Source organism: Bidens hawaiensis, unplaced genomic scaffold, assembly GCF_021521415.1.
Source record: "Bidens hawaiensis isolate Kalapana, Puna unplaced genomic scaffold, B.hawaiensis_p1.1 tig00012283_1, whole genome shotgun sequence".
Taxonomy (NCBI): domain Eukaryota; kingdom Viridiplantae; phylum Streptophyta; class Magnoliopsida; order Asterales; family Asteraceae; genus Bidens; species Bidens hawaiensis.
In genome coordinates, this window is record NW_027491999.1 from 634,233 (window position 1) to 653,498 (window position 19,266).

General features: G+C 32.7%; 3 protein-coding genes across 3 annotated transcripts; 2 read left to right on the forward strand and 1 right to left on the reverse strand.

The window, feature by feature from the left end:
* Positions 1-1,720: 1,720 nt before the first annotated feature.
* LOC143540582 (uncharacterized) lies at positions 1,721-2,792 on the reverse strand. Its single transcript, XM_077033600.1, has 2 exons — positions 2,562-2,792; positions 1,721-2,338 (listed from the first exon to the last, which is right to left on the reverse strand). Exons 1-2 carry the CDS (start codon positions 2,790-2,792, stop codon positions 1,721-1,723), a joined length of 849 nt encoding a protein of 282 aa, XP_076889715.1.
* A 1,743-nt stretch (positions 2,793-4,535) lies between these two features.
* Positions 4,536-6,985, forward strand: LOC143540609 (ubiquitin-conjugating enzyme E2 27-like). The gene is made up of 5 exons (XM_077033624.1): positions 4,536-4,713; positions 4,904-4,952; positions 5,876-6,035; positions 6,422-6,511; positions 6,731-6,985. Exons 1-5 carry the CDS (start codon positions 4,536-4,538, stop codon positions 6,836-6,838), a joined length of 585 nt encoding a protein of 194 aa, XP_076889739.1. The 3' UTR covers positions 6,839-6,985.
* An 8,276-nt stretch (positions 6,986-15,261) lies between these two features.
* Positions 15,262-18,710, forward strand: LOC143540610 (putative serine/threonine-protein kinase At1g54610). The gene is made up of 7 exons (XM_077033625.1): positions 15,262-15,568; positions 16,054-16,338; positions 16,413-16,730; positions 16,803-17,030; positions 17,109-17,209; positions 18,053-18,176; positions 18,252-18,710. The coding sequence occupies exons 1-7, from the start codon at positions 15,308-15,310 to the stop codon at positions 18,597-18,599; spliced, it is 1,665 nt and encodes a 554-aa protein (XP_076889740.1). The 5' UTR covers positions 15,262-15,307; the 3' UTR covers positions 18,600-18,710.
* Positions 18,711-19,266: the final 556 nt, after the last annotated feature.

Sequence of the window (19,266 nt, forward strand, 5' to 3'; positions counted from 1 at the left end):
CCACTAACGATTTTCTAACTGCCGTAACTTTTTCGTACATTAATATATTTTTTTTTTGAAAATGCACCATAAAAATGAGCATTTTATTGCCTTTAATTTGGGTATGGTATTGCTATAGGTTGTTTAACTAAAAAAAATTAACACATTACATATGAGCGTTCACAAATCGGTTTAACGATTTCTAAATTAAACCGTGAGCTAAACCGTTGGTTTGATTTTTTTTTCATTGAAAACCGAAACTGAAAGGTTGAAAAATTAAACTGAATCATTACTAACGGTTTGGTTTCACGTATGGAGCTAATAATTAGTTTACAGTTTTATCCGGTTTTATATGTTCGATTTTTGGTATAAATCGTAAACCAAACCGTTTGCTATGGTTTGTACATTCAGAAACCAGCTGACCAAGAGTGGTGATTGGTTTAAACGTTTTCAAGGTTTCAAACGAACCTTGAACACCCATCATGATTACTGATATTTTTGTATCCCGCCGCATCGCGCGGGCACCTTTCTAGTACATTCATAAATAGCATTCAAAATATGGCATCAATAGAAACGATCTGATCTGTAGCGACTGAAATTAGCAATATAAGTATTAGACATTCCGGCCTTTACTAGGTGGTATAGTTTATTGGAATAGATGGATGCGTGTAGTTGTTAAAAAATCAAAATATAGTTTATTAATATTGATGGAACTACAAATTTGACAAACGATGTTTGTTTTCTTTTTCTTTGTGCGGTCATCAATAAAAAAAGAACATGCAGAAAAATATATAAACATGAGTCGCAAACGAGCATCGACAACGTAAACAAAGTTGAATGCCAAATACCCTAAAGTAAACTATTTTCTTACCTCATTTAATTATCCATGCGGAAGATAAATTATATTTTTGATACAAAAGAAGCTATAAATTATCTCTTGCGTCAAAAAATATTAGGTTGATTTTTTTTATTGCAAAATATTTTTAAAAAGGTAGAAAAACTACTAATTCCAGCAAGAGGCTACAATGAATTTATACAAACACCAAACCTTCAATGATTCACGAAGATTGAAGAACACTAAAACTGAAATTAACCAAAATTTCCATTTAGATATTTCGCCCGGTTCTTCATCCACCAATGTGTGTGAGACTTTAGTTTTAGTTTGTGGTTGCCGGGATAGATCGAGATCGATAATGTGAAAGATTATTTGGTTAAAATTATGTTCATCAAGAGGCTCAATTGGGATTTTTAGTTTATGCCCCTAAATATAGTAACCTTATTGTAATTTATATCCATGAGTCCATCTACCAAAAACATATATAATCACCATTATTTACCCATCTTACTGATGGGTCCATCTGTCCAAAAAAATACACGGTGGTCCAGTTGGCTTTTGTTTGGCATGGATGAAAACTTACCATGAATGAGTTTTGCATTACCATAAGTGAGTGTTCTATATGTAGCAAGAACAATTCAAGTTGCAAATGATTATAGAGATGCAGCAAACCAATCATTTTTCTTTAATTATTAACCGTATATGTATGCTTCTTTTCATGTATCATTTACTAGATATATTTTATAATATAGTTTTCTTTTTAACAACCAGTCAAAACTTTATTAATATAAAAACTATCATTACAAGCAAGACACTAGCAACGAACAAAAAAACAAAAACCACCCCCATCCGTTATACCACAATAAACACCAACAAAATGAGATACACTTCTCGAACACACGTCCGTTATAACATGAAATTAAAACCCCGCCACTCCTCCCATGTGAGACTTCGATTCTTTCCTCGGTTCTTTACCCATAAAAAAGTTAGCGCCTTAATCTCGCCAACCACATTATTAATATTAATCTGTTTACCTTCAAACACAAGAGCATTTCGCGCGCGCCAAATGCACCAAATCGTCGTCAAACACACCGCATTAAACGCTTTTGCTTTCCGCTTTGGGAAATAGGAGAACCGATGTAAATCTAACAAGTCTTTAACCGAGAAAGCAAAAATAGAAGACACCTTACACCGCGATGAGATTACACTCCATAGAGTTTGAGCGAACTGACACGAGATCACCAAATGCTCCGTCGACTCCAACTCTTCTTCACATATCGGGCATACCGCCTTCGTCACCACAATACCTCTTTTAAGAAGCTCTAACAAAATTGGAATACAGCCCATTTCCACTCTCCAAGCGTGAATTCCTACCTTTTTAGGAACCCAATTGTTCCATTCCATCACATAATTCTCATCATGAGGTTTAAGCTCATCTAGATCCCTAATCAAACTTCTCACTGAGAATCCTTCATTATCCTCAAAATCCCACACCAATCTATCCATACCATCTCCCAACACCACCTGTTGACAGCACATCAACAATAACCTTAATTCACCCACCTCATTTTCCTCAGCAGGTTGTCTGCTCTAGCCCCAATTTCCACAAATTTCACCCTCGTACATCACAAGTCTATGAGAGACCATGCAACCTTTTCTAGTTTCGAGTGCGAACAACATTGGAAATAAATGGAGTATCACCCCACCAACAATCAAACCAAAATGAAGTATTATTCCCATTATTCACCTCCTTTCCAATCCTCTTTGATAAGTCAAGCCCGTATTTAAGAAGTTCCTTATTAATATTTACTATATATTTCCATGGACCCGGGATCGACACCTTCGCCGGAATAAAAGACCAAGACCTATCCAAATGGTGAATCGCCCACACAATTTTCCTCCACATTCCATCTTTTTCGTTTTTAAATCTCCACCACCACTTCGCAAGCAATGCAAGATTTATTTCTTGCAATGCCATAAATTAATTTCTAAAACTGGGCTTGAAGGTTTACTATATAGTTGATGTTCTGAAAACAGATTAATATAATGTGCAAGGTTGGTTTTCTAATTTTTCCTTAACGGTCGATACCTTGCAATGCCATAAATTAATTTCTAAAACTGGGCTTGAAGGTTTTAAAGGCCCATTTTGTTTTCCTACAAAAATACATAGAAATATAGAATACATAGTTTTTTATTCTTTTCAAATATTAGTGTGAAAATAGTTATAGAAGGCTTGGGTTATTCAGTAGAAATTAAAAGTTCCAATCCTACTTTTGTTACTTTTGGGTGGATATTGGCAATTAAGGATTTGAGCTAGCCTTGTGTAAAGGTTGTCAGTTCGAACCCTGAGCCTACCCGGGTTTTCATCCCACCATGTGTTACGCCAGAGAGTTATGCTCTAGTGGTGACACAACGACTGTCAAGTGGCAGTTGACGGTATGGTTTCCTAAAGGAACGCCCAAGCCAAACTCTTAAATCAGTGTGGGCCCGGTTATGACAACATAGTATGGTCAGAGTGGGATATTGGGGCTCTCCAAAGTTAAAAGGTATGGTAACCTAAATACAAGAAAATCATCGTTCTAAAATAAAAGCAAATAAGACCACGTAGATACAAGTAATTGATTTTAGAGTGTGAGTATAATGTTATCTAATAGGGCTTAGTTTTTAATTTATTTCTAATAGTTACCTAATAAACGCATATCAATTTTTATTCATCTATTACATAAATATATAATCATGCTATCTAAAGAACCTGTCGCATTTTAACTTATATGATGGTCACATGACGACCCATCACCCATACCACACAAATAAGACTACTCTTCAAATAGTGCATACATAATTACATACCTTCTTTAATTGTTCGAAAAATCCAGCCACTCCCTCCTTTATTAGTTCCTAATAAGTGTTTTGAGACTCATAAAGTTAAAAAAACAATATTTTACCATAACTAGAAACTTATAGACGTGTTTCCCGTTAAGAAAACAAACATCGCAATCAAAAAATCAATTTCAACATGGTACACAAAGAAAAACAAAAGAAGACATTTTTAGTAACCTAGAACGCCTATCGCATTTATACAATGATCATTGAACACAAACAAAACTATAACCATTATTACACCGTTCAATCTCTAGTCACAAAACCCCGCAAGCACACATTCTATAACTGCTCAGACAACGATCAACCACTTTCTTTTTATCAATTCGAAAGAACATTTCATTTTCATGAAACTGATTCTCGATATCTTCTCGCCAAAAAAAAGATCAAATATATTTAGCAATCGTTGTATCTTACATTCGACCATCTCTATGCTTCCCATCGATGGAGCCCTTGCAGAATGACAAAGAGAAACAAACACGAACGAATGACTAACCACAAAACAGAGAATTCCAGATGATGAGAAAGCCAGTGAGGGTCGGCCAGACGGACACCCGTTGTTCCTATAATCTCATCACAAGAGACAAGAGAGAGACTCCCGTTCGTGATATATTTCAAGTGACTTCAAATTTCAGATTTAAAATGATTATGTTTCTTAAAGAAAAAGAAAATGTAAAAATGAAAATATGAAAAGATGATGTTGTGTTGGTAAGGACCTACCTCTTCACTTTGCGTGTGCTTTCTTTATGACATTCATTATTTCCCAATCACCGAATCAACCACAAATATATATCCATTCGTAAACCCTAAACACAGCAACACTGTGTCTGTGTGTGTTAAGATGTTGGATTTCGGTAGAGTTCAAAAGGAGCTTCAAGAATGCAACAAAGACGTCAATCTGTCTGGTATCAGCGTAACCCCTAAATCCGACAATCTCATCAATCTCGCCGGCTCAATCCCCGGTCCGATCGGCACTCCGTACGAAGGCGGAACCTTCAAGATCGACATCGATTTGCCTGGTATGTAATGTCACTCAATTTTAGGGCTTTTATCGTATTTCTATTTCATTTCGTAATTCATAGCATGTACCATCAATTGCATAGTTCAATCACCGAATTTTGATTTGCGTAGGGATGATTATAGCATAATTAACTCATTCATCAAGTAATTTATGCTGTGTAATTGATTGTTTTCTTTTTTATTTTGCAGATGCGTACCCGTTCGAGCCACCAAGGATGAAATTTGCAACTAAAGTTTGGTAAGAATGGTTACATTCTCTTCATTTGTCATTATTTTCTAATGGATCGTTGAACGCGTGTAGAAAGTTGTTTTTTTTCAAGCTTGGGCTGCGCTCGAGCCTGGCTCGTTTATTATATATTAATTAGTTCGAAAATGTTTTTAATTTTGTTTGTATATTTTGAAAAAAAACCTATAACGAGCCTAAGCTTGGATCGAGCTCGTGTAGCACGTTAAACGAGCCAAAGCTCAGCTTGAACTCGGTTGTGCAATGAAAAATTAATACATAGTGGTCCAAAAGAGGGGGGGGGGGATCTTTAAAATACACGAGGCTCGTTAAGGCTTGACGAGCCTAAACGAGCTTCCCATACAAGTCTTGAGCTCGGGCTCGATACTAAACGAGCTTTATTTGAGGCTCGGGCTTGACTCAATCGAAAAAGCTCGGCTCATTTCAAGCTCTTTATTAATCCGAGCTCGAGTAGCTCGCAAGCAGCTCGGCTTGTTTGTATTTCTAGGCCGTAGTAGAAAAGCGTCATTGCTATTTAGGGCTGAAAGGAATTTAGCATAATGTTACACTTATACCTGTGTTCTAACTTTAAAGCGGCTTCCTTGCGTAGTTCTATATCCGAATTTGGTATTACTGGAAGATGCTATATTGATTATATTATTGATGGCTATAAACTTATAATGTTATATACATGGTATAACGTGTTTGAATAGTGTATGGTTTTGAGTGTGAATATGCTGCAGTTATGGACATTAAATAGATTATGATGGGTCTAGGATTGGTATTTTGGTATGGTATCTTGTTTGTAGGTTTATGTTGGTTTCATCATACATTTCATACGTAATCCTTATTGGTTTCGTCATACATTTCATACGTATTCCTTATTGGTTTCGTCATACATTTCATACGTAATCCTAATTGTTGATTCGTTGTTGAAGGCACCCGAACATTAGCAGCCAAAGTGGGGCCATCTGTTTGGACATTTTGAAGGATCAGTGGAGCCCAGCCCTTACTTTGAAGACGGCACTTCTCTCTATCCAGGCCTTGCTTTCGGCCCCTGAACCTGATGATCCACAAGATGCTGTCGTCGCACAACAGGTATAACATTTATCAACTGTTTTTCTTTTCTAATCCAAAATTGATTCATGTTATATTTGTCACGTTGGACATAATAATGTATACATTTATGTCTATTTTTTCTATAAAGACTAAAACCAGTGTTGTAGAACTCGTGAGGCACTAGTCGGACGGTGGGGGTACTGACTGGCATTTAGTAAGGACCATTTTTGACTGATTTTTACCGGTTTGATTGGTACCGATTTTAGGAGCCAATTGGGTGAAATCGAATCGGTAGCCCTCCAATTTCTGATTAATCGGTGTCTTAAGTGCGATTTTTACAACAATGATTAAAACACGCGTTAGAGATGTAGTCAAATGATTAAACTTGATCTTTAATTAGCTTACTTTATTTCCTTGTATTTCAGTATCTGAAAGACTATCAAACTTTTGCAAGCACCGCTCGTTACTGGACTGAGTCATTTGCAAAGGCATCATCTCTCGGGGTTGAAGAGAAGGTAAAGTATACAGTCTGCATCATGGGCGGGTTGGGTAGCGGGTCAAAGGGTCAGGATGGGCCAACCCAAAACACAATTATGTCTATTTTCAAATACTTAATGCTTCATTAACATGCTGTCAGTAACTTTCAGCTCGTTGTACTCCTTTTCATTTTATCATAGTTATTCGATTTTTTGTTAATTATAACAGAACTTAATTCGCGTTTTATGTTCGGATAGGTGCAAAAGCTTGTGGAGATGGGATTCCCTGAAGGCATGGTTAGGGGTGCTCTGGAAGCTGTTGGTGGGGATGAAAACATGGCTTTGGAGAAGCTCTGTTCTGGCTAGTTATAACTCTAATTATAGCTGGTTCTGTTAAGACTTGAGAATCTTTTTTTTTTCTATTTGGATCAATATAGGAAGAGGAAAACTATAAAATCAAATGATAGATATGAAATCAAACTGTTGGTTTTGGACATGGGTTTGTTAATATGGTCTTTATTTTGATACAAGTTTATTAGGAAATGAGTTATATCCAACATAAAGTATTTTTTTTTGGATATTGGGGGATCCAAGTATGTAGGGCACTGCTCATTTCTAATAAACTTTTAAGGAAAAGATCATGAGATATAAATGTTGCGGGCTAAATGGCACATGCTAGTTAAAGCGTTACGTTACTTTTATGTTGACGGTGGGGCTTTAACAAACCCACCCCTTAACTTGAGTAGTGTTGGTTAACTAGTGTTAACTTTAAAAGGGAAAAAAAAAAGGAAGAAATTTTGATTCTTGTGGGTTTGCGGCATGGCGGTTGGGGGCAGTATCAAGCCTATGTAGCTCTAATAACGCCCCATAGTTAGTCCTCAACATACAGTCTAATCAAGTTTCAGTATAAAGTTTTAAAATTTTTTTTCCTAATAACAAAGCTGCTCAAGTTTAGGTATTGTTCAAATGTTGTTAATATACTTTTAAACATTAAGTTTTTTAAAATCAAGTGACAAACGGAAAAATATGTACATTGGTTATCATTTACTGTGTATATTTTATTAAGTTGATTTAAATTGTAAAATTATGAATTCAAGATTATACCCTGTTTCAAGTTAAACAATTTGGTAGATAATCCACAAAATTTGAATAATATTGAAACGTTATAGGTTTTGTTGTGTCTTTTCTTTTAACGATCAACAAATAAAGTCTGATTATCCAGGATAACCTAATGGCTAATGTTGTGTTTTTTCTTTTAACGATCGATGAATAAAGTAATTATCCGGGATAACCTAATGGCTAAAGATGACCCTGTTATAGCTTTTGTTGTTAAAAAGGAAAGTGGCATTTTAATGAAACATTAAACAAACTTATTCATATAAGGTTTAGGTGAAATATTCCCTGCAAGTCTCTTTCTAAAGGGGACCAAACACCCGCTTTGATTTGCAAGTCGTTATACTTCAAATAAAAAGAGAAAAACATAAGCTTAAAGTTAAAACTTACCATTGACTTCCATTGCGTGTGATTTAATCATTTAAATGTTTGCTTTCGGTTTTCTTACACGAAAATGACATTGTTGAATTTTCAATATATTCTCTTTAACCAATTACCGATGGCCACATCGATTACTTTAATTCTTTATAGTTTATACAATTTTCCTTTTTTGTGTAGTTTTTTGTGAATTTGCACACATATTTGCATATATAATCAAATATATGTTGAAAAGACATAAAAAGCAACATGTTACATTTCTTTCGTGCTTGAATGTGCGATGTTTTTTCATCTTGACATTTGTGCTCAAAGTTCTTGGTCAACGACGGACAAAAACGTCACGATTTTGACTAGCATAAGATATAGCTTCCATACAACATAATACTATTGACTTGTTCAAACAAACATTATGCTCAAATTTTTGCTTTTTTCATGGTTTTCTATGTTTACAAGTTAAAAACAAAATTTCCGTTCCATCCCAACTACACTGACACCGCATTTTGAAATCAAGATCGATAAGAGGATTTAGTTTGGCTAGGAAACCAGACTTAAGAAAATAAAGGATAATAATTACTATAGAATAAAATTCATATGTATCGAAGAATTAAAAGGAATACTTCACCCAATAGCAATCCAAGTGATTCGTTGTTCCATAAATATTTCATTGTTGTGAGTTTCGTATTTTTAAATACTAAGGGGCTGTTTGGACTTTGGATTCCTTGTTTTACCTCCTTATAACTTTTTATTAATTTAATAAGTTACAACATTGTAACTTATGAAATTTTTTCTCTCATAGTATAAGCAATCTCAAACATCTTATTACTGTTCAAAAAGTTAATAGGTTATAAGTTGATGAAAATAAGCAATCCCAAACAGCCCCTAAAATAATTAAAACTAAGACACCCCTAAAATAATTAAAACTAAGACACCTAAGTGGATCGTATGAAATATTTATTCATGATTTTTTTTTCAAGTTTAATATGTATTAGGAGATAATTATGCGAAAAAAAAGTAAGTTAAAAGACTTACAATTGTTCCGTTTAATTTATATTTCATTAAATAGTAATTAAGCTTCGTATATTTTTCATGTAAGTCAATTTATACAAGTAATATTTATAATAAACTTTCAGAACAATGGAATAAGAAACAAAAATGTAAGTCAATTTATACAAGTAATATTTGGTACGTTGTGACGACGTTGGTGGATTTGTAATTCTACTATTTTATTATTATTTTCTTTTTAATAAAAAAGTAGACTATTTGAGTATTTTCTTTTTGACTTTGTTCTTTCTTTATTTTTCGATGAAACATATTAATAATTCCGTTTACCAATAATAATTTAAGTCAAAACTATAAAAAAAAATAACGACAATGAATGCATTCTTAATAAAAAATGGTCAGTTTTCCAATATATGGATACTAGGATAGTACCCGTGTTACACATGGATGAAACATATATAAAAAGTAATATATATGTAAAATCATATAAATTTATTGAAATGCAAATGTTGTATTTATATATAGATAATAATTTTGCATGAATTAAAAGACATTTTTATTCAAATACAAAAATCTACGAAAACTAACAAAGATAAATGAGATAAATGAAAAGTTAAAACATTTTATAACTTATACCATGAGTACAATAAGCTAACAAATGAAATTAGTCTTAAAATAAAAAAAAGTCTCCAAATCTTAAAACATAACAATAAAAAACGCATCATTATCTTTATTTATCAATCAATAAATAGTAATCATAACCATTCTTTTTGAAACCTTCTCCAACTTAGGAGTTCAAGTTTAATACCATATATCATTTTGCCATCAACTTCATCGACACCACTAAACACATTTGTCTTCTCTTCCACATTTGATGTTTTACACTTAATTGCTGATATGGTAGATTCATCATCAACGTCAAACATGTCCACAAGTTTCCTCTTCATTTTATCAAATAATGTAATTGATGACTTTTTTAAATTATTTTCATCTTCAAATTCAAATTATGATTAGCATTTATTGACTAATAAAGGAATAATATGTTTTTCATAGTTATGTTTTAATTTTTGGAAAATTTGATTTTTTATATTTATTTATTTTATTTGGAGACTAATATCCTTTGTTTATTGTATTCAAGGTTATTGACCCGTAGACGTGACTGGTGGAAATATAAACAGTGTTATTTAAACACAAAGGGACCGGGGGGGGGGGGGGGAGAGTAAGATTATTGCTAGTGAATATAAAGTATGGACAATTTGTATAATATGATTTTACAAAAAACTATTCAGATGATGATTTATATAATTAAAAACTATTAATTATTGTAATGTTGGATACAACATACATGGGATAGAAAATTAAACTAAAAGGATTATACATACATTAACACACCCTTAAGATATCCTACTAACCATCATAACGTTAATGCAACATCATAACCCAAACAACGTTCCAAAAGTATTTAGAATAGTAAAACATATACATCTAGTTCCAAACTATTCTAAACATAATCAAAAAACTTTACAAGCTGCATCAAAAATAACATATCATCTAAAAACTTCACCATATAGCATATCAGCATCATGGGCTAAATAATTGTCAACCAAAAGAAGGCAATTTCATTTACAACCTGCCATAACAATAATAGTTAATTAAAAACCATTATGTAATCTTCAATTCGACTGACTAATTAAAAACCATAGTATATTTAAATTAAGATCAAATAATCTTAATACAAAATTTACAACAATATATCCTGATGCATATACAAATAACTTTAATAGATGTACGTTACAAAAGTCGAAGGAATTAGCAAAAGAACGTACCTTAGATTACCGATAAGCAGAATATCAATAATCTTAAGAAGTGATAAAACTTAAAACACTATAAGTTAAAAAATGAAAAGTTAAACTATAGTTAGTTGCTCGAAAACATTGAAAATAAAAGATAAAAAGAATTGATGTTAGATGAGACTTTTAAAAACGTTGTTGTATTTCATCAAAATCGTTTTTGGTACTTTTTTTTTGTTTTCATTTTTTTTTTCTAACCCTAGGGTTAAATAGAATTAAATAAGAAGGAGAGTAAAAAGAAAAAAAAAATCCATATTTTGATAAATATTTGCAAAATAACCTATATTGGAAAATATTTTTGCTCCTCCATCCATTTTGGTTAAAAACTTGATTTAAAAGTAACAATAATAATTTCATGATCTTTTCATTAATTATAATTAATTGTTAACAAATAACCTATAGTGTAGTGCAAACTCAACTATACTTAAAGTTATGAATTTAAATTTAAAATGGTTTTTAAAGTTTTAAAATCCATAATACATAAAATGATTTTTTTTTACCAAAATTTCATTAAAAAATAATATCCAATTAAAATGCATATATCATAATTGTGATATCTAAATATAAGATACTAAGAAGTAAAAACTCAAAACAGAAGGGACTACTAATTTAAATAAAAATGCACTGTCAAACCGAGATTTTAGTAATATTAAAAAAAAAAAAAAAGCTTTTGTGATCATTTTGTTAATTATAATTATTTGTTACAAAATTTAACCTATGCCTTCTTGTAATAAAATTAAATTAAATGTTAAGTTATGAATTCAAAACTTTAAATGTTAAGTTTGACCGATACTTATGTTACATATTGGTTTAAATGTTAACTAGCATTATAATTAAACTTAATTGATTAATTATGTGAAAATTATAAGTATGAAAAGTGGATGACATGAAACATTAAGTGAACACCTTAGGAGAAGGGCAAATAGACACATTGGTTTTGCTTTAATATATTAGCTAGATCAGTTCATATTTTTTATCTTCAAAGATTATTATCAAAATCCTTAATTGAAAACTATAAATGATTTGGGGGTTAAGAGAATATACCAAAGCACGTCTTGCATAGTTGCACGAAATACAATCTTCCAAACATGTTTTATGATGTGAAACCCCAATGTTGTTCGGTCAACACCTTCAAGATGATTTTTATTTTATTTTATTTTATCTTCATGTAATAATAATAATAATAAATTTATTATTTTATTTCCATTATATAAATTGGCTCCTTTTTGAAACTATAAAGTAGTTTTCACATTTGGAAAAGCAAAAAAGGCAGTAATCATTTTGGGTTGATTTTAAATGCACGTGAGCATCGGGATATCCTTTTCTAGCATAAAATGTTCCTTTTTGTTTATTTTTTATGTTTCTTGTATGAACTTTTGTTTATCTTTACTTAAAAATTCATGTTTAAAAAAAATATGAAGAAAATATTTAATAGTCGGACAAGCACAATTTAGAAAACTGCTTGATATAGCACAGGATGAGGCAAACATCGGTGGTTTCCAACTTTGAACGGTTTTGCTGTAACTTTAATTATTTTGCATGAATCGTTCAATTAAAACTTGTTGGTTTATGAGTGCTCAATTTATTAACTCACAGTTAAACCATCTCAATGGTTCCTGGTTTAACGAGTTCTACGGGTTCAAGCAGTGAATTTAATTTTGTAACTATTCTTATGTCAATTTTATATGTATAAATTTTAAAATCGATTTTTTTGACGCGGACTCCTCATATGTTTTTCCTTGGTCTACATTGGCTTATTATTTACATAAAAGATTATGATCAAAATTAAAAATCGAGGACATAAATACGGATCAACTTTCACAAAAAGGTTCGAAGGCATATGCAATATTTAAACGAATAAATGTCATTGTTAGATGTAATTTAATTATCAATAATAATAATAATATGTTGCATTTAATGTTATCAAACAATAAACAAATCTATGCAGCAGTAGTTATTAGGTACTCTTGTTAATTAAAGTGGAATGTATATATAATATTAAAAGGATTAAAAGTCATCATATTTACAACTGTGTGAATCATTAATAAAAAGGAGTAACATGTTATGTCGGATCTATTATTTTAAAGCTCAATCTCACATTTCATAATTATTATTTGTTCGGCTGTTCCTTAGAATCCAATACAACTTAATTTAACTATATTTTAACTACACAGTAAACCGTTAGGCTTATAAATCATCAATACCTGAGTTTAAGACATAAGACAAAATTTCAACTGTTTATTATTAGTTTGACCACTTTAGAGATTCGAATCCAGGACCTTTGCCTAAGGAAATCCTTAAGGGAAAACCTCTTGCCACGGAACCAAAAACCTACAAGACAAGCTTTCTTTGTTTTTTTAATTTTTTAAATTAATGCAGGTTAACTATTGATTTTATCCTTAAAAACTAGATTTATGATTAAAAGTTTCATTAATTTACATGCATGTTCACGTGTGTAGTGTAGCGAACTCTTACTTGGTTTGTCTCTAATAACATATCATTATTTGTTTTCATGCATCTATGTATGTTTTAATATATGTACCTGCGTTATCTTCTAAACATCTTTTATAACGTGTATAGATTTTTTTTCTTTTAAACAAACATAATTTATAACTTTTAAACACTTTATCCATCACACAAAGTAGGCGAATACGCTTGCAAAAATAAAGTGTAAACGAATAAACGATAACATATTTATTTCACTATAAGAATGTGTTGACTACTGAAAAGCTTTTTTTCAAAATTTTCTCCTTAAAATATCCTTTCATTAAGTTCACAAGAGAATATATATCCCGATCAACTTGAACAAAGTGGTCCCACTAAATTAAGTTCACAAGTATAATATTCATTTAAATACTTAAGTCAAATTTGATTGGTACATTTGTACAAGCTTTGTAGTCATATAAATCAATGCAATCAAGAAAAATAAATGAGAACAGTTATCGTATCTTTTGGATTATTGAGAAATGAGAACGGGCCACCAGTTGAGGCAATGATGCATCGACACTTCGATTATTCACGTCTAGAGTTAACAAAATTCAAGTCAAATATAATAAAACTGAAATTCTTTTGGATTAAAAAAAATTAATAGTTTTCTATAAACTTAAACCCACTTTTACATATAAATATAGGGGTTCCCATAAATATAGAGCCTAGCAAAAAGGAAAGAAAACAAGTTAACAATCAAAAAAAAAAAAGGGATATGAGGGATGACTTTGTCAGGGTTCGAGTCCTGATCTCATCTGGTTTTACCGGCTCCTTGCTGTCGTGCCGTTTGACGGACGTGGTGGTTGGGTTTTATCCGAGGAATCCCTCAATAGGCGGAACGCTAGGGGCTTCGTCTGTCCGCACTCGTGGCTGGCTTGGGCTACCTTTAGCCATTGGGACCGCGTACGGAGTACCTGACGTTGGTTAGTTGGTCGTTCCAAAAAAAACAAGAAAAATCAAACAAATTACAACTAGTTTCCAACATCAAATTCAAACCCTCAATCCAATCAAAGGATTTACTTTAAATATAAACTTTAACCACAAAAAGAATTCATCTTCGATGGTCTCGACCAACCTAACAATAGAACTCGACTTCTCATTAAACTCCATGTCATTTCTAGCAATCCATAATCTCCAAAGTGGCACATTGATTGTTTTTCCAATTCTTCGATCTTGGTTGTCGTTAAGGTATTTCATCTACAGTGGAATTCAGGTTAAAATAAAGCCAGCCTTAACCGACACACATATTGCACCACACACAACTAGACACCAAGCAATTAACAAAAATACGATCAACGGATTCCCGAGCAATTCTGCATCTTTAGCAGTTCAAGTTAGCAACCCCCCAAATCCCCTTGCGGCTAACTAAGGCCAATTTAACATAACCATTCTTAAACCCTTGAATCAATCATCAAATATCTTACCCATCTTTAAAATAACACCGAATGAAAATTTTACCTCCTCGTCTTTTCACATGCGCTCATAACCCTCAATCTACCACTTTCGGACCACCTCCTCCACCACCAATAACCATCACATCAATGTACTTCACATTTACTAATGCATAGGTTGCCAAATAACCCCAGAGATGGTTGTTTTAAAGGAATGTTGATTTATGAAAAAAGAAAAAAAATAAAGTTTTATTTAATTGGAAAAATGGATATGAAGCTTCAGTGGCAAAAATGTAATTATGTGACAAAACCATGGGTTAAAAATTGGTGATAAAACAATTGGAATCGAAATCCAAATCTAAACGAGAAAAAGACTCGTAAAATCTGACTTCCTTTTTAGTTCTCTCTTTCTCTCTAAAACCTGCCATCTGCAAAATTCAGTGCATAACTTGTACTGTACAACTCGCCGGAATCAATCTTCACCGGCATCACATCTTTACAATTTCTCAAAATTGAATGCAGAGACAACCAATATTATTATTATTATTACCAGTTGTTTTTCATACCCTAGATATTATATAACAACTGATGGCCAGCTAGGTTAAGCTTAAGCAGCTATGGGCTGTGTGCTCGGTACCAGAGCAGCTTCTTCAGATCGCCGGTCAAACTCAAACTCAAACGAAGAAGCAGCCACTAATACTTCCAATACGCAACCTACACAAAACGTCCACCAGAAGGATGATGTTCGCCCTCACGGACCTAGGTTGAAGCTGCAGTATAGCCTCCACACCGCTCCCACGTGGCTCTCTGACGTCGCCGGTGACGCTATCAACGATTGGACTCCTCCTCGTGCTAATCAGTTTGAGAAGCTTGATAAGGTAATTAATTAATTAAATATTTAAACCTAATTACGGATTCAATTTTTATACCTAGATCCTGAATTAATTTTGTTAAATTGAAAATTACCAAAACAGGTATGTTTGGTTAAAATATTCTTAAAACAGGCATTGAACGGGCTATCGGGCTAAAGAGATGCCTAACGGGCGATGAATGGACTCAAGTGTTGTCCTACACTTCTTTTTATGTTTGTTGAGAAAGGTAATTTGCGTGAAATAATAGTTACGGTAAGGTGGAGCCCGCTCCACCTTTAGCTCCACCTTTACCTAACCTTTATTGCACGGAATGTCATTTCCTAACAAACATAAAAGGAAATGCAGGACGACACTAGAGCCCATTCATTGCCTTTTAGGCACCTCTTTGGCCCGATAGCCAATTCAATGCCGGTTTCAAGAATATTTTGGTTAAACATGTCTGTTTTGGTCGTTTTTTCACGTTTCTAATTTAGTTATTGATTGGTGACTAGATTGGGCAAGGGACATATAGTAATGTGTACAAGGCTAGGGATTTGATAACCGGGAAGGTAGTTGCTTTGAAGAAAGTTAGAGTTGATACTTTAGAGCCGGAGAATATTAAATTCATGGCTAGAGAGATTTTGATACTGAAAAAGCTTAATCATCCCAATATTATTAAGCTTGAAGGATTGGTTACGTCTAGAATGTCTTCAAGTCTTTATCTCGTGTTTGAGTACATGGAACATGATCTTGCTGGTCTTGCTGCTACCCAAACTGTCAAATTCACAGAACCACAGGTGAATTTTAACATCCAGATTGCTGTATTGTTGACGTAAAATGTGATAAAATTATAAAATGAATCTGTCTGTAGGTCAAATGCTTCATGAAACAGTTACTGTGTGGGCTTGAACATTGCCATAAGAACAGTGTGTTGCATAGGGATATCAAGGGGTCCAATTTACTGATTGATGATAATGGGATTCTTAAAATAGCGGATTTTGGATTAGCTTCTTTTTATGATCCACAGAATAAGCAACCAATGACTAGCCGTGTTGTTACTCTTTGGTACCGACCTTCTGAGCTTCTTCTCGGGGCCACTAATTATGGTGTCGGTGTTGACTTGTGGAGTGCTGGTTGCATTTTGGCTGAGCTCCTTGCTGGTAAACCGATAATGCCAGGTCGCACAGAGGTAGAAACTGTTTAAATGCTATATTAATATCATGTATGATTTATTAGTATTTGGAAATTTTGTAACTTTTAGGTTGAACAACTACACAAGATATTTAAATTATGTGGATCGCCATCGGAGGAATACTGGAAGAGGTATCGTTTGCCAAACGCCACTTTGTTTAAGCCACATCAGCCATACAAGCGATGTATGAGTGAAACTTTTAAGGATTTTCCGACTTCTTCACTTCCTTTATTAGAGATGCTTCTTGCAATTGACCCTGATGTTCGCGGGTCTGCTGTCTCATCGCTCAATGGTGATGTGAGTTTTGCTTATTTTAAATACAATAGTACGTGCTCAGTTTTATGTTACTAAGTATTGTGTTCCTTGTCTACACAGTTCTTCTCAACTGAACATTATGCTTGTGAGCCATCAGAATTACCAAAATACCCTCCCAGTAAAGAATTGGATGTCAAATTGAGGGATGAAGAAGCCAGAAGGTCTTTAACTTCATTTTTCATTTTTTGCATTTATATTCGTATCTACTTTACGTTACCTATTAGATTGGATACCCTTTTATTACATGGGTTGAATAAAGGAACTATTAATAGTTAGCAATGAATATTTAGTAATTAGAAAACAATATTTTGAAATAAGATATGACTGAAATTACCTGTAAGTACTTTTTAAGTAATAAAGCAATAATATTGAAAATGGAAAGAGAGATTTGATTATTATTGACTATTATTATAATAAGTAATAAGGTTCATGTGCATTTTAGTCTTAACATGAGAATGTAGGAAATAATAGCAATTTATAAAAAAATGAGAACGTAAGACACAATATCAACTACAATACTACATAAAAAATTATTTGTAATAACAAAGAAATAAAACCTAAAAATTACAACAAAAGAATCAAAATCAAGAACAAAATAATAACAGCAAATACCAGCATATACTTATATCAGCAAAAGAAAAAATCTAATAATAACAACAAAATATAAATAAGCAAATACTTATAATGTCTCATAATCGAAAATTAAATACGAACAAAAAATAACAGAAAACACTTATAAAAATAAACCTAATAATAACATCAAATTGGTTCTCACTGTTTTCATGTTAAGAATAAAATGTATTTGATCCTGTTTCTTAAATATCCTTATATAATTGATTATTATTATGATAAATGATAAATAAGTTGATACAATAATAGAAGCGGGAAAACCGGACTTTAGGTCATAGAATGGTGCCATATGGCACAACATTTACTTATTTGTTAAGTCTAAATATCATCTATATGTTAATGTAAATTGCATTATTATTTCTAATTCCCGATAGGCGAAGAGGACTAAGTGCAAAATCTCAAGCCGCTGATGGAAATAAAAAACCGAGAACCCGTGACCGTACGGGCCGGGCAATTCCAGCTCCCGAGGCAAATGCAGAGATCCAATCCAACTTAGATGTAAGTTAATTTTACATATTAATGATTTTTGAAATATTTAATTAAATAATGTTACACTTTCGGTTTCATTTACAGATATGGAGAGTTGCAAATAACTCAGATACCAAAAGCAAGAGTGAAAAATTCCCACCAACTCATAGGGATGCAGCTGTCGGGCATCATTTTGACTCCTCACACAATGGCGGGCCCGTTTCATTCAGTACAGATGACGGCACATCAGTTAGCTCATCGGTTTTTGAGTCAACCTCTTCGGTCAAAGAAGCCAGGACTGTTGACGGACCGTCTACTAGAAAGCATAAGAGGGCCCGCTCACATGTGGCATCTTCTCGTAAGTTCTTACGGACCTTTTTTGCATCCTCCATTAGTCTAAAGATGGATCTAAGATTCAAGAATAAAGAAGCGGTTTTTCACAATAGAAGGTAGATAAATAAATCATAAATGGGTTTTGATTTTGGAGTTGATCTTTTTGTGCTAGTTTATATATTTTGACACTTTTTTCATGTTACATAGTTTTGTTGAATGCAATCTGATTCGTTTTGTTATCTTTTAAGCCTGAAAGTGTAATTAATAAACCCGTTTATGTTCTTTATAATAACCTTGATATTGACATGACGATGCATGACTAATCGATGTAAATCATGATTAATTAGTTTTTATACTACGATAATTGGTATTTTCGATGTGACATGAGGTTTTGACGTCTTAACATTAATTAATAAATTCAAAACATATCTATGTTAGTGTCGCGATTAATAACTTATTGCTGATTATTAAATGAATCCGTCTATAAATGTATATACAACTTGTGCGCCTTAACTGTGAATAATTTTCTTGTGTGTGTAATGCGTTATTTAGTAAAGATATGCTTATATGTATGTTATATAAGTGTCCAGTTGCTCAGTACAAGCTTTGCTATGAGTCCTATGACCACCTAACATAACCCATACTAAAAACTGACATGCTCAACCTATAGCTCTTTTGACCTGTATATTGAACCTGTTTGACCCTTTTAACTTTCCACTATGAATACATCTTCTATGGAACAAATTTATGAATCAAATTAAAGATATAGACAAGTTTAGTTTCAATT